Raw genomic sequence first — 14,805 nt, 5'->3', positions numbered from 1 at the left:
CTCTGGACATGGCATGGTGGCTGTCACAGAGCTTCGGCCCTCCAGCACTGAGGCCCTTGACTCACTCCCCAGGCTGGGCCAAGCAAGTGAGCCCCCATCTTTTAGGATTGAGGCACACAGGTGGCAGATGGGGGAAGCCAGGCTGATTCTCTTTCAGTGCCTGTGTCCTGGCTTCCTCCCTCCCCGCCACTGTTGCCTCACTTTGCTTCCCAGTGAGGGCAGGTTCTAAGGGAACTGGTGCTAACTTAGGAGGGTAGCACTTTTAAAGTTGACAGATTTAAAGCTCTAGAGACTTTTAAGCCAGGACGGCTGAGTTCCTGGAGAGCTGAGCAGCAGGCCCAGGAAACACCCAGGCAAATGGCTGTCCCTTAGCCAGACTGGGCCTGGGCCCTTCACTCCAGCCTAAGGACCAGTGTCTCTGGAGGGGCCTGGCCCCAAGTCCTTCTAGACCAAGGTGGCCACACCTTCCACCTCAGAGATCTCACCGTGAAGCCGGGATCCCTTAAAGCAGCATCTCCCATGGGAGCATCAGTGGCCATTTGCAGGTGCGTCTCTGGAAGGGGACCCATCAGGATGATTGGGGGGCACATCCTCCCTGTGCCTCCGCAGGGGGTGGGAGACAGGAGGTCCGTCCTCTGGAGCTTTGTCTTTGCTGACCCCTCTAGCAAGCCCGAGGCAGCTTCCTATTTTCTGGGCCTCCTCTTCACACCGCTTCCTTTGCTCCGCCGGCCCTGGGTGGCAGGAATGGATGTTCAGGAAGGGAAACAGCCTTGCTCCCGCTTCCCCTGCCAGCATCTTTTCCCTCTCCCTGCCCGTCTGCTCCCATCCTTCTGTCAGCCTGCATTTTGGAGCAGTTCCCAAGCCATGTGCTTGAGCTGAATCCCGAGTGGGGTGGGTGGGGTCAGGCTGAGCCCCCTCATTGTCTGTGCAGCAGCTGCTCCCAACAAACTGTTGTCTAGACCGTGCCTGCGCGGAGGCGTCCCAGCAGCGTCTACGCAGATGCAGATACGGTGGCGCCTCCGTGGTGCTCTCTAGGGAACCAGCCAGAGAGGGGGGCTTAGTGCTGCAGGGAAGATGGCGACTGAGGGTAGCATGGAAGCGAGGCCAGCTTCCCTCCTGGGGCTGGAGCAGCTCCCGCACAGGGCTGCTGACCCCATGACAACCATCACCACCAACTGGAGGGGAGGTGTCCAGCTGTTCCTAGAGAATCTGTGGGACCAGGATTTGGGAGTGCAGTGGTTGCATACACACACACGTAGTTTTTTGTTTTTTTTTTCCCCTTGTAGAATTTTTAGTCTAGTGGTGGGGAAAGACAGTAAGCATATAAACACACACATAAGGATGCCTGGCAGTGGTTAAGCATCTGCCTTCGGCTCAGGTCATGATCCCAGGGTCCTGGGATCGAGCCCTACATCAGGCTCCTTGCCCAGTAGGGATCCTGCTTCTGCCTCTTGTTCTCCCTGCTTGTGCTCGCGCTCCTGCACGCATGCGCTCTCGCTCTCTCTCTTTCTCTGACAAATAAATAAAATCTTTAAAAAAATAAACACACAAATACATGCATAATCACAAGATATGGACAGTGCTATGAATGGAAATTCCATGATAGAGTAACTGGGACCCAGTGATGGGGGAGATAACAGGGAAGCCTTCTCTGAGGAGATGGTATTTTCTTTCTTTCTTTCTTTCTTTCTTTATAGATTTTATTTATTTATTTGACAGAGAGAGGCACAGGGAGAGAGAGAACACAAGGAGAGGGAGAGGGAGAAGCAGGCTTCCCGCTGAGCAGGGAGCCCATGGGAGGTTTGATCCCAGGACGCTGGGATCGTGACCTGAGCTGAAGGCAGAAGCCTAATGACTGAGCCACCCAGGCGCCCCTCTGAGGAAGTGATACTTAAATTGAGAAGGATGTATAGAAGTTAGGCGAAAAGTGGGAACGCTGCTCCAGACACATCATTGCCCAGCTTTTTAAGACTTTTCTAGAAGCAGTTTCATTCTTCCCTGCTTTTGTGTGAATGACTTTGAATCTGTTTCCGCCATAAGCCTCTTTGGCAGAAGGCATGGCCGAGCCTGACTGTGGCTTCTGCTCCATCTGGGGCCTGTCAGGGCCTACTGAGTTACATGATCCTGCTTACTCTCAGTGTGAAATCGTGGGTCTGAGCCTCAGTGGCACAGATCTGCAAACAAATTGGGGCTTGATGAGAGGCAGGCCTGGTAGATTGGACTAGAGGTATGCCAGGCCGTCTCCCCTGCTTTCCACTTCCTTGCCGGAGTCCGTCTCCTGGGGTCTAGAATAAGGGCAGGAAAGGCAGCACATGAAGACTTAAGCTAACTAGCGACTATGCACCTGTCTCAGAATAGAAAGGGGCGGCCTTCCAGGAATAACAGCCTACATAAGCATTTAAACTTTTTTTTTTTAAAGATTTTATTTATTTATTTATTTATTTGTCAGAGAGAGAGAGAGAGAGAGCATGTGCAGGCACAAGCAGGGGGCAGCAAGCAGAGGGAAAAGCAGACTCCCAGGACCCCAGGATCATGACCTGAGCTGAAGGCAGACGCTTAACTGACTGAGCCACCCAGGCGCCCCTGTTCTTACCAGAGAGACTGTGTAGATATTTCAAGTGATGCTGCAGGATACTGTCATGTAGGGATGTCATGTAGGGATTTTTTTTTACAGCTTTCCTGAGATATATTTCACCTACTGTAAGATTCACCTTCATCATGTATTTTAGGTGGGAGAAAAGGAAGCTTACAAAGTGGTGCCACAGTGTGGTCCAAATGTTGGTAATAATGAAACTAGAAGCGTGCTCACGTGAGCAGACAGGAAAGTCCACTCGAGTGTTAGCAGTGACTACATCTGGACGCTGAGATTATGGGTACCTTGTGTTCTTATTTTTGCATATCTGTGTTTTCTAATGTTTCTGCAGGGAATGCTAATTCTGTATGAAGAAAAAATTATGGAAGTTTAGGGTTCAGTGTCCCCAAGCCTTTCACGGAAGGATAAAGGCTGCACTCCTAACTTGGCCATTAGGTCCCCCAAATCTGGCCCTTGTCCCTCCCTCTGGGTCACCTCTCACCCCTTGCTTCATGCTCTATACTGTGGCAACACAAAGTCCTTGGAGCGTGTTGCTTCTGTGCCATTTCTTACCCATGTGGGTTTGCTCACTCGGGTTCCTCTGCCTAGAATGACCTTGCCCTTTGCCCGGCTCATCCAGTATCACCTCTGCAGGGAAGTTTTCCCTGAGCTGCCTGAGGGCCAAGGGCCCCTCCTCAGGGCTGGGCAACTGGCCTTCCTGGGCATCCCTGTGGCCTCTGCCCTCTCTACCCTCTCTCCTCGCCCCATATCCAGGACAGTGCCTCCCGGAACTGTTAACTGTCAGCAGCTGAAAGGAGCAACTAACTCTCTTGTCTTATTTAATCCACATCCAGAGGTCATATTCTAGAGTCTGGTTCCTGGGTCCATCTTTCATCTTAACCCTGGAGGAGACAGGGATTTCCAGGTAGATCATGACCTCCACCAGCATCCTTTCACTTGGCCCTTAAATGCACAATATATGTTTTCCTTAAAAGTAATTTAAAAAAAATTGAAAATAGGACAAAGAAGAGAAAGTAGATCCCTGCCATTGACAACTTTGGGTGTTTTTCCATCAGAGAGGACCTGAGAGTCAGGGGAGTTTGAGAGAGGAGATCCCCAGGGCAACCATCCTCACACGTGGTGGGCATGAGAGTCCCCCAGACCCCCTCCCCACCATGCCCCAGAGGTCAGATGAGAAGGGGTGCAGGGGGGACCCAGGAGTCAGCACCTCAGGCCACTTGGCTACAGGTATTTGGGGGGAAGGCCTCACTTTGGGAACAGCTGCTTCTGGGCCGTCTCTTCTCTTTGTCTCTGGGGTGGTCTCTCGGGGACCCCAGTTGGCATCTGCACAAAGCCAGTGCCCTCCTCTCTGCATTTGACCGGCCCCCTTGAGGCAGGCTAGCTGCCCGCCTCCGTAGCCAGTTTTTGCTGCCTGGAATGATATCCACCTTGAGCCCCTGATCAATGCCAAGGGAAGGAGCTGTGGTTCTTTGTCACCGGGAACCTTCGATGCTCCTCCGGGAGGGGGAGGAGGTGGCAACGGCGGCGGCAGCAGCAGCAGCGGGAACAGCAGCAGCAGCTGTGTGACGCTTCCTCAACTCGGAGACTCGCAGGCTGGGTTCGCGTGAGGAAACTCGCTGACTTGCTCAGTGAGAAGGGCTCTTCTCTGTCTTGTCTAGAGCTGAGAATGAAGCGGAGAGCATCGGACAGAGGAGCTGGGGAAACGTCTGCCAGGGCGAAGGCTCTTGGAGGTGGCATTTCCGGAAATAATGCAAAGAGAGCTGGACCGTTCATCCTGGGTAAGCCTCTGACCATGGGGTGGGCTGGGGGTATGGGTGTGGGGGCAGGGGTGCAGGAGGGGGGCAAGCGCAGGCGCAATCCCACCCTGGGCTGTGCAGGGCGGAGTGCCACACCCACCACAGTGCACGTGTGGGGCCCTAGCCTTGCGGCTCTAAGCGCAGCCCCTTTGTGCAGTAGAAGATCGGATAGAGCCTCAGGTCAAGCTGTACCCAGGTTGTCATTTTTGTTGTAGCCTCATCGGCCTTCGATCAGCTCCAGCTGAGAGCTAGACTGTCTCTTCCCCCAGAGCACCCCATTCACCCCCCTACCCCATGCCGCACACAGGAGCCACACAAGCTGCATCAGAACCCGAGGCCCATCATCCAAGGCACTTCCTCGACCATTCTTGGAGGGCACAGTTCATTCCACAAGGTGTCTGGTATAGCCCTCCAGGTTTCTGGTAAAATTTGTACAGAGTCCTGCAGAATTGGGTGTGCCCAGTTGTCCAGAAGAACACCAGGGCCTTTCTGTATGATGTTGGAGGCCCAACAAATTGGAGTTGCAGTGCTTGGGGTTGCAGGGGTGAAGTGGGCTCTTGAGGACACCAGAGACTGGGTGTGGGTTTTGCTTTGGGGTGGCGTCTCAGGCTATGGGCGCAGGACAGTTCCAGCCCCAGTCACTGAGCACTCGTTTCCAGAGCCTGCCGTGGGCTGGGCCTGGGCTGGGTGCTGGGGTGCAGCAGTGAACAGGGCAGGCAGGTTCCTGCCCTCACAGAGCTTAACATTCTAGTTGGAAAAAGAAACAGAGTAAACAATGCACAAGATTACAAGCAGGGCAGTAAGTGCCTTGAAGTAAGTTAAACAAGACGATGCGAGAGTGGGACGGGTTACAGGGAGTGTATACAGGGAAGGTTCCATAGGAGGAAGTGATATTTGGGCTCACTCCCGAGGAGAAGTTTCGACTGTATGTTAGAGCAGTGACACTGGATCACCTAGGTGGCTCAGTCCTTAGTGTCTGCCTTCGGCCCAGGTCATGATTCCAGGGTCCTCAGATCAAGCCCTACATCGGGCTCTCTAATCAGCGGGAAGCCTGCTTCTCCTCTCCCACTCCCCCTGCTTGTGTTCCCTCCCTCTCTGTGTCCCTCTCTGTCAAATAAATAAAATCTTAAAAAAAAAGGCATCAGTCAGGATGCTGGCAAGGAACAGCGAGCAGTGTCTGCAGGAGTACAGAAGTGCCCTAAACCTGGGCTCCAACAGGGGCCAGGCAGCCACCCCAGACAACCTGGGAAACTCTCAAAGTGGTAGTTCCTCAGCCTGGAGATGCTGATTCAGAAGCTCCAGGTGGCTGCTGGGGTCTCTGCTTTTAACACCCACTCCTCGGAGGTTCCTGCACACCCCCACAGTTAAGAACCCCTCCTTTTGCAAGCTGGGCCTGTAAAAGCGAGGTGTACCTCAGGCACATGCGCATGTGCTCCATTGTTGGGGGAGTCTGAGAACTCTCCACCAGGAGACTGGTGGCGGGAAGCGGGGGGGGGGGGTGGTGGTGGCAGTTGCTCAGTGACTGTGAACTGCAGAAAGGCCACATGGTGCCACAAGAGACAGGGCTTCAGAAGAGTAAGCCCGAGGCTCTCTGTGCCGTAGGTCCCCGTCTGGGCAACTCCCCAGTGCCAAGCATTGTGCAGTGTTTGGCGAGGAAAGACGGCACAGATGACTTCTATCAGCTGAAGGTGAGTGAGGCGCCCGGGGTGGGGGAAGCTGGGGCCCCAGGGGCTGCCCTGCCAGCCGGCTCTCCCCCTCTTCCCCACCTTCACACCCACACCACTAGTGAGCAAGAGTAGCACTGTTTCTTCCCGGGAAGCGGTCCGGCTCACGCTGTCTCACTCAGAGCAGGCCTGATGGCAGGAGCGCGCTCAGAGCAGGACTCACGCTGCCATCCAACTGAGAAAGCCCTTGCACGTCGTACGTGCCTGTGGGAGCGCGCGTACAGGTGCTGCGGGCCCAACTGTGAGCCCCCTGCACCGCCTGCTCCGGTCACTCTGCTTTGTAAAGTAAGGTTTGTTTTTGGGTTTTTGGTCTTTTTGTGTGTGTGCCTTCCTAAAGATCCTTACCCTTGAGGAGAGGGGGGACCAAGGAATAGAAAGCCAAGAGGAAAGGCAAGGCAAGATGCTGTTGCACACCGAGTACTCTCTGCTTTCCCTCCTCCACACTCAGGACGGCGTGGTTCACCACCACGGGCTCTTCCAGGTGAGTGGCAGAGGGGCTGCCTGTCCCCCCTCCCCGCCCCCCCACCCCTGGTGGCTGGCTCCTGGGGCTGCCTCCTGCTGGGGCCACATCTGTACTTGGAGCAGCTTGCCCACGTGACCGCCTGGGACCCCTGCGTGCTGGGAGCGCCAGAACTTCCCAGGTGGGGTGGGCTGGAGGTCAGGCTCTGGCCTGCACCCCTGCTGTGAGGCTCGTCCCCAGCGGGAATGCCCCTTTCTTTGGAGCGCCCCTTCTCCGAGAAGGGAGGAAAGCATGAAGTCATTTAAAAGACACCCGAGCTCTTTCCTATTGTGTCGTGCCAGGAATTTTCTAGGCTGGGGTGGAAGGGGGGCAACGAGGAGGGCCGAGCCTTGTGGGCCACCTGTGGATCCTGCAGCTGGTTGTGGTACTGACCGTCCTTTCACCTGCCCAGGCATCGCAGCTTAGTTGAGCGAGTATCCCCGAGCCCCTGTGCTCAGATGTTCTGGGTCCCTTAGGGAAGGTACTCGTGAGTAGCTTGTACCCTGGAAAGAGCTTTCCTCAGGGCCAAACCAAAATCGTGTCTCCAGAAATGAGAAGGCCGGTTTCAGAATGCCTGGGAGGCCTCCTGCTCAGGCCCCCAGCAGAGCTTCTGCAGGGCCCTCGGCTGGACGCGCTGGCCAGGGCCACTCTGGCCAGATGGACCTGGTACTCAAGAAGTGATGTGAGGCAGGGAGGCATGGAGAGTTTGGAGCCTGCGGCTCTGGAATCTGGTTGTGTGACCTTTGGGCAACTCACTTCCAGTCCCTACACCTCGGGTTCCTCATCTGTAAAATGGAGGTGGTGATGGACACTTGCCTCGTGAGGCGGTCAGGAGGGTGAGCAGGGGTGTGTGCAGCCCAGGCTGTCCCTGTACACACTCACCGTGGTTACTTCCTCGTCTGCTTGAGTTCTTGGATAAAATAAAGGGAAGGGGCCGCTCTGCCCCGTGCACCCTACCAAAGTCTTCATTCTTACATGTGCAGTTAGAGGCAACTCTGAAAATCCCTGTTTCCTGTCCACGTGAAACCAAACTGAGGGTGATCGTGAGTCTTCAGGGCTTCGTCTCTGACAGCTGCCAGAGCTTGGCCCTGCTTTGTGTCCTCTGGGATGATAACACCTGGTGGTGAGAAGCATGTCCAGAGTCACCTGTGTGCCAGCCACGCCGGGCCCCTGGGGAAGAGGGAACAAGAGGTGTGGTCACGCGCGGAAGGAGGGACAGAGCTACTCAGTCCCCAGGGGGTCCCCAGAGGCCAGCTTCGGTCTGTGCGGCTGACACGGAGCGTCTCCCCAAGCTGGCTCATCGGTAGAGCATGCAGCTCTCGATTTCAGGGTTCTAAGTTCAAGCCCCACGCTGGCTGTAGAGAATGCTTGAAAAGAAAAGAAACCATCTTTTTGGCAAGGAAAATGGGCCTGGCACTTAACCACCACGCGCTGGTGCAGACCCACCTCCTGAGCACTGGTGCGGGCTGCCGGATTCCCTGAGCAGCCTGTGAGGAGGGTGCCAGCTCCCTTTGACCAGAGACTTGGAGAAGTGAGGTAAACTGCCCCATGGCCCACAGCCGGAGGGAGCGGGAGCTGGGGCCTGAACCCCACCTTACCCACTATTTCTTGGCTGCCTGGAGTCCGGCTTCCACGTGAAATCAGTTGTGTCAGACACACGGAACACCTCGCTTCCACCGTCTCTGGCCTTGGTCACAGCTGGAGCCTCTGGGAGTGCCACAGAGAGGGGATGTCCTGGGGCCCCAGGTCCGCTGCCTGTACCCTGGACCCGGAGGTCCCTTTGGCACTACAGGCTAAGCCCTGATCTGAACCCCTTACACTGGGATCAGAGCACGGAGCCTTTAAGGGCAGCCCCGGTCCTGGCCACCCAGGCCTCAGGGTGCCGCTCGCGCAGGCTCCCACGTTGGTGTGTGTCTCTGGCTCCAGAGGAGGGTCCCTGAGCCCCGGCCCTTGACCTGCAGGCCCACAGCCAAGCCCTGGTCTGCCCCCTTGCCTCCCAGGACCGCACCTGTGAAGTCGTCGAGGACACGGAATCCAGCCGAGTGGTGAAGAAGATGAGGAAGCGCATCTGCCTCGTCCTGGATTGCCTCTGTGCGCACGACTTCAGCGACAAGACCGCCGACCTCATCAACCTGCAGCACTACGTCATTAAGGAGAAGAGGCTCAGCGAGCGGGAGACCGTGGTCATCTTTTATGACGTGGTGCGTGTCGTGGAAGCCCTGCACCAGGTGAGGCTCGCACCCCCACCACTCCCAAATCCCGCTCGCACCCCCACCACTCCCAAATCCCGCCCCCCCCACCCCACTGCTGGTGCCGCCTCCTCTAGCCGGCATGGCCTGTGTTCCCGGCGGCTGAGAAGCCTCCAGGCCCCACTGCCACAGGAGGCCACCTTCTTGCTTCTGCTCCGTGGAAGCGGCTCTGGGTCGTCCCCCCTCCCCGACCCCAGCCCCCAGGCGTGCTCTGCAGCTGGAATGTCCGCAGGGAAGGTGGCTAGAGGACCTGTGTGGCCAGTGAGGCACGTGGCTGCAGGCCTCAGCCCGTGTACCTGGGGAGGCGCTGTCCAGCAGCCCAGCAGAGCCCAGTGTCTGTCGAGAGGCTAGCCTGTAGTCTCCGGGCAGAGGAGACGACGGTGAGATCCCCTGGGGCAGCCGCAGTCTGTCTCTGAGCTTTCCCTAGAGATGGGGTGTCAGGCACCCCAAGGTACAGTGAGGAGAACCTGGGCCTCTTCCAGGCACACACCTTCTGCCTGCGCTACTCGGTCCCCAGAGCTGTCAGAGAGCGCCCCCTGACCACAGCTGCAGGCCGATGTTAGTGTTTTTCTCAGCAGGATGTTTACTGGAGGTGGTGAGGAGTGGTTTTCCCCTTGGCTGCTGCCCTGGGGGGAGAGATCCGGGGAAACCGCCCCCAGCAGGAGAGAGACTGCCTGGGTTCACGTATTACCCCATCCCTGCCCAGGGTTGATGAGGCCTTAGAACAGGGCTGATCTGTCCTTGGCTGACAAATCAAGGCATGAGCCTAAAGAAACGTGTCCTAGGGCTTTTTCCTGCCCCCCTCGAACTCCTGGAGAGCCCACATCTTATAGGCCAGGCCCAACCCTGCCTCCGTCCTTCATGGTCCAAGCCACATGCCTGTTGCTTTTCCAGAAAAACATTGTGCACAGAGACCTGAAGCTTGGGAACATGGTGCTCAATAAGAGGTAAGATCCTTCTCCGTCAGGATGTGACCTTGCGGCTGGCATGGGCCACATGCTGCAGCTACCCAGTGCCCCCCAATCTCTGACTCACAACAGCCCACTTCCCCCAGGAATCCCAGGGGCTCTGGGATGGGATGCCCGCTTCTGCCTCTTGCCACATGGGGATATGGTGCTTGCTTCGAAGGAAGGAGCCTTAGGGGCACCTGGGTGGCTCTGTCGGTTGAGCGTCCAACTCGCTCTCAGCTCAGGTTTTGATCTCAGGGTCGTGAGTTCAAGTTCCACATTCAGCTCCTCACTGGGCATGGAGCCTACTTAGAAAAAGAGGAAGAAAAAGGAAAAAAAGAAGGGGAGTCTTTTTTTTTTTTTCCTAAATTTTGTTTTTTTAAGATTTTATTTATTTGACAGAGATCACAAGTAGGCAGAGAAGCAGGTAGAGAGGGAAGGGGAAGCAGGATCCCTCCTGAGCAGAGAGCCCGATGCGGGGCTTGATCCCAGGACCCCGGGATCATGACCTGAGCTGAAGTCAGAGGCTTTAACCCACTGAGCCACCCAGGCACCCCAAGAAGGGGAGTCTTAAAGGCCACCGGCCCCAGAAAGGGAGCTCGGGGAAGGATCCAGGGATCCTCCTTGGGCCATTCATTTGGTGGGTCTAGTGGGTGCTCAGTAAATGACTGTAAAAAATGGAGAAACGAGTGAAGGAATGACAGATGAGCAAAAAGAGGCCTCGTTGTAGGTCGGATTCCCAGGAAATAGACTCTGAGGTGTGTGTGCAGAAGGTTTCCTAGGAAGAGCTCTCAGGGCAAAGGGCAGGATTGGACAGAGGGAGAAGCCGAGCTGTGGTGCAGTCATGGCGGGGCCTCAGCCTGGAAAACTCAAGAGCCAGGGGGCCCTTCAGATGTCCCTTCCGAGGCAGGGGGGCGCATGGCCCTGGATGCCCTCTGCGACCAGCCTCAGAATGCAGCCTGTGCCCAGGGCAAGGTGGGCTAGCTATAGCTGGGGCAGCTTCCTTTAGCTCAGGGGCTTTCTGGAAAAGGATGCAGCTATGAGTGGTCAGAAGCCATCACTCTCTGCAACAGGGAAAAGGTGCCTCGATCTTAGAGGGGGTCTGGGCGGCTCACACTAGCACCCTTGGTCCATCAGTGGCAGAGAGAGATCACTCAAGGCCCGGGCCACAAGCTGTCACCCTCCCGTCCAGGTGGAGAGGCCCCAGCCTCACAGGGGTCCAGGACTGCCGGCAGGTACCACCACGACTGTGAAAGTACAGGGCTGGGACGGGTCTGCTGCCTCTCCTGCCCTCCCTCGATCTCTCACCCTTGCCACCCCCTCACCTCCAGGTGTTGAAGTGGGTCAGGGGGCTCACAAATGGCAGGCACCTGGTCACCTACTCAGGAGGGGGCCTGCTGTCCCTGGGAAGTGGCCGGAGCCACAGCAGTCACAGGAGGAAAAGCTGCAGGGAGATAGGCCCCTGGGGAAGGGTATGGGTGGACCAAATCCGCCCCCCCCACCAATGCCACGGGGAGGTCACCGCCTTTCTGCTGCCACCACCCACCCTGATGCCACAGACGGTCTCCTGGTGTCACCGTGCAATGGGCCACCTACCCAAGAGCACTGATTGGGGGCCCCGGGAGGAGGGCAGAGACTCTGGCCATCTGAGTCAGTTCCCTAAAGGATGAGTAAAGATTGGCCAGCTAGAGAAAGTGAAGCCATGAAAACCTGACCCTGTCATGCTCCTCAGGGAGGAGGGAAGGGAGCCGAAGTTCCAGGGCTGCTGGAACCTCTGATGGGCCGAGTCAGAAGGCTGGAGAAGCTTGGGGGTCACAGCCCAGGACTGCCTCTGCATTCCCCGAGAGACGATGGGAGTTCGTTTGATCATGTTTTGGTTGGTTGACTGATCCGTGTAGTGAGAGGCTGCTGTGGTAGCAGACACTTCCCCGAGCTTCCGTTTCCTCACCTGTGGAAGTGCAGGTGGTTAAGCCTCCCTGCAGAGACGGGCCTGAGACGTGGAACTGTCTCCCGGGACTGGGCCCAGCATAAGTGCACCCTGTACTCGACGGACCGTGGCTCACTTCCCCGGAAGATGAGGCCTACTGGGGGTTGAGTGGCTGGTGAGGGCGCCCGCGGTGAGCGCAGGGGGGCCCTGGCCCCAGCCCGGAGAGCTTGTGGTCTTCCGAAGCCTTGCTGTCCTGGTCTTCTGTGGGATGCTGGCCCAGTACTGTCCTGCTCTGGACGTCAGGCTTGCTGCGCACACAGAGGGGCTTATCTTTGGACCACCTAAGTGCATCTGGCTGCAGAGCCCGTGTCCTCTGCGGCCTTCCCTGCAGCTCTGCACTGGCTCTCTGCGGCCCAAGGGTCGCACCGCCGACTCCGCGGCTCCTGCACCGCCGGCCACAGAAGTGCTCCAGGCCTCTGTGTGTCCGTGGAGGGTCTGCTCCCAGCTTCTGCTCCCCCCAACTTTACCGAGCCACTTCTGTCACAGGAATGTAGTTGGGAAGCCCAGCCTCTCTTGAGTACTGGCCGTGGGGCTATACCAGCTCCTCCGTGTGTGTGTGTGTGTCTGTCTGTATGTGCGTGTGCGCCCCTGTATGTTTTCCTCAGACTGAGGAGCCCCAGGACCTCCCTCGGACCCTTTGTCTTGGCTGTATTGCCTCTCATCTGATGATGCCCTTTTTGGGGTTTTGGGACCGATGGCAGTTCTGGCCACCTCTCTCCCTTAACTCATGGTGTTCCGGGAGGGGGTAGTGTGCCGCGGTGCCCAGCACAGAGGGACCAAGTACGAACACCACACCCTGCATCGTGGCGTCTGCAGGAACATCGCTCCCTTCTCTCTCGCACCTGGGCAGAGTTGGAAGGCCGACCTGGAGGAGATCCAGCCCCTCCTGGCCGCCGGGCTGGGCCCTGACTCCAGCTGCAGAGTCCGCGGGAGACCGCCTCTGTCCCTCGCAGAACGGAGTGGCCCCAGGGGAGGAAGCAGGGAGAAGTGTTTGAGGGGCGGCTGTCATGAGTTCACCCTGCTTGGGAGAAAAGGCAAGGGTTGAAACCTGAAATACCCTTTTGGGGTTATATGAGGTCTGCAGTGGGTTCTTTCTCCTTCCTCCTTTCTTTTTGGGTAAGCAAGTTGCACATCAAGTTCCTAGAAAAGGAGAAAAACGCAGGCAGCCCAAAAGGCCATAACTGAAGAGTGACTCAGGCCCAGCGGATCCTGCTGACGCAGAGCTGCCTCCCTTCACCCCCACTGCCCTTGCTGCTGGAATGAGCCTTGGGGGGGTCTGGGGCTCCCAGGGAGCTGGGTACCACCCACCGACTTGGGTGGTAGTGGCAGGGCAGGGGCGCACGGCCAAGCTTCAGGAGGTCTCGGGGCTGACCATGTGGTTTCCTGTGGGATCGCCTCCAGGATCCCCGGCAGTGTGGGCCTGCTCGTCCCTGCCGCCCGCCGCCCAGCCACACACAGTGTCCTAGAGCCCCCCAGCCCTGCTCGGTCCGGCCGGCCTGCTTGCTCCGAGGCCCGTGGCCACGGCGTGGACCCCCTCGCATGCTGCCTCAGATGGGGTCTTTCCTGGGCTCTCCCGTTACCAGCCCCAGCCAGCTGTGCCCACCGTCTGAGGAGGAGAGGATAACCCAAGACAGCCCTTAGCAGTTAGTTCCTAGTTGCCAGGCCCCCGGCTCTGTGCCTTCACCGGGGTTGTCTTCTTGTCACATCCTCACACAGTCCTGGGAATTGGGTGCTAATATCCTCCGTTTGACAGATGAGGAAACAGGTTTAATAAGAGATTAAATGAGGCACCCGTGGTCACACAGCCAGGGAATGGCGGAGCTGGGCCTGGGACCTGGAAACCCAACTCCTGAGCCCCCCGGACCCTGCCCTGAGCGGTCCTCTCCCAGTGTCTCGTGCCTCAGGGCACCCGTGCAAGACACACCACCAGCCGTGGCAGCCATCTGAGGTGGGGGACGGACCGTGGGCCTTGGGGATGCACAGTCCCACATTCAGGGCTGTGGTGTGGTGGCTCAGAGCTGGAGCGATCCACTTCTGACATGGTATCCTTGGCCAGACCCTTTGCCTGCACTGTCAGACCTTAGCTGCCCTGGGGGCCACCAGGCAGATTTCTGTGGCATCTGACAGGGCAGGCCTGTATGCAGAGAGAGAGTCGAGGTTTCCATTTGGAATGCAGAGGACAAACTAACCTTTGTTTTGTACCAAGCCCTTTGCCAGCAGAATTCCCCGAGATAGCTAAGGGCTCGCAGAGCCTGTCGGTCACAGCTCCTGGGGAATTCCACGCTCAGCCCCATACACCCTGTACCTCAGAGAACCGACCCCCTCTTCATCCTGGAGGCTCAGCCAGTGAGAGGCAGCGGGAGGCTCACCGGGCTGCCCTTCCTGCCATCCCCCTGCTTCTCTGCCCAGCCAGCTGACAAGGAGCAGGGCGGGTGACCCCTGCCTCTGTGGGTAGAGAGGCACCCTGCCTCACTGGCTCTCCCCTACGGGGCCTCGTGGAGGAGCCTGCCCACCCCCACCGCCCAGGTGTGGAGTAACGTGTACTCCATGGGCCTCTTCCTTTTGTGCACACTGTGAGCTTCCTTAAAGGATCCAAACCCTAAGCCACTCTCACCCATGACTCTCAGATGAGGGAGGCTATGGTTTTCCAGGCCAGAGGAGAGTCCGAAGCACAAGACAAGGGCTGAGTTAGCTTTGCTGGAACTGAAGAGAAAATCGGGGGCCGGGCACTGCCAGTGCCCCCGACAGTACCAGTCGGTATCCGTCCAGAGCACAGGCTCTGGTGTCAGGTAAACCCTGACTTCGGTCCTGCTCACTAGCTGTAGGACCCTGAGCGAGTTCCTTCATTTCTCTCTACCTTCACTGCATCACCTGGGAAACGGGGCAGGAAGGAAGCCTCCCTCCTAGGCTTTTGCGAGGGGCGAATACAAACTCCACATCAGACCCATAAGCCACGGGCTGCACCTGTTAAGTCTCTGTGAGCATTCATTTTTTTTGTACTATTTGGGAC

At 57.4% G+C, this 14,805-nt stretch overlaps 1 protein-coding gene across 3 annotated transcripts in view; it reads left to right on the top strand.

The window, feature by feature from the left end:
• The window catches only part of LOC111143094 (serine/threonine kinase 40), a 39,441-nt gene that overhangs the window by 16,025 nt on the left and 8,611 nt on the right, over positions 1-14,805 (top strand). For 2 of the 3 annotated variants that reach the window (XM_022496565.1, XM_022496566.1), the window contains exons 2-6: positions 4,252-4,371; positions 5,992-6,077; positions 6,451-6,594; positions 8,613-8,840; positions 9,756-9,808. In XM_022496565.1, the coding sequence (XP_022352273.1) occupies positions 4,260-4,371; positions 5,992-6,077; positions 6,451-6,594; positions 8,613-8,840; positions 9,756-9,808 (623 nt within the window). In that variant the 5' untranslated portion in view covers positions 4,252-4,259. Of the gene's footprint in view, positions 1-2,836; positions 2,874-4,251; positions 4,372-5,991; positions 6,078-6,450; positions 6,595-8,612; positions 8,841-9,755; positions 9,809-14,805 lie in introns of those variants that run through there. The other variant, XM_022496564.1, reaches the window with a different exon arrangement.

The sequence above is a fragment of the Enhydra lutris genome, unplaced genomic scaffold (assembly GCF_002288905.1).
Source record: "Enhydra lutris kenyoni isolate GAN:26980312 unplaced genomic scaffold, ASM228890v2 scaffoldscaffold9, whole genome shotgun sequence".
NCBI lineage: Eukaryota > Metazoa > Chordata > Mammalia > Carnivora > Mustelidae > Enhydra > Enhydra lutris.
This window is presented reverse-complemented; position numbering and strand designations above follow the sequence as displayed.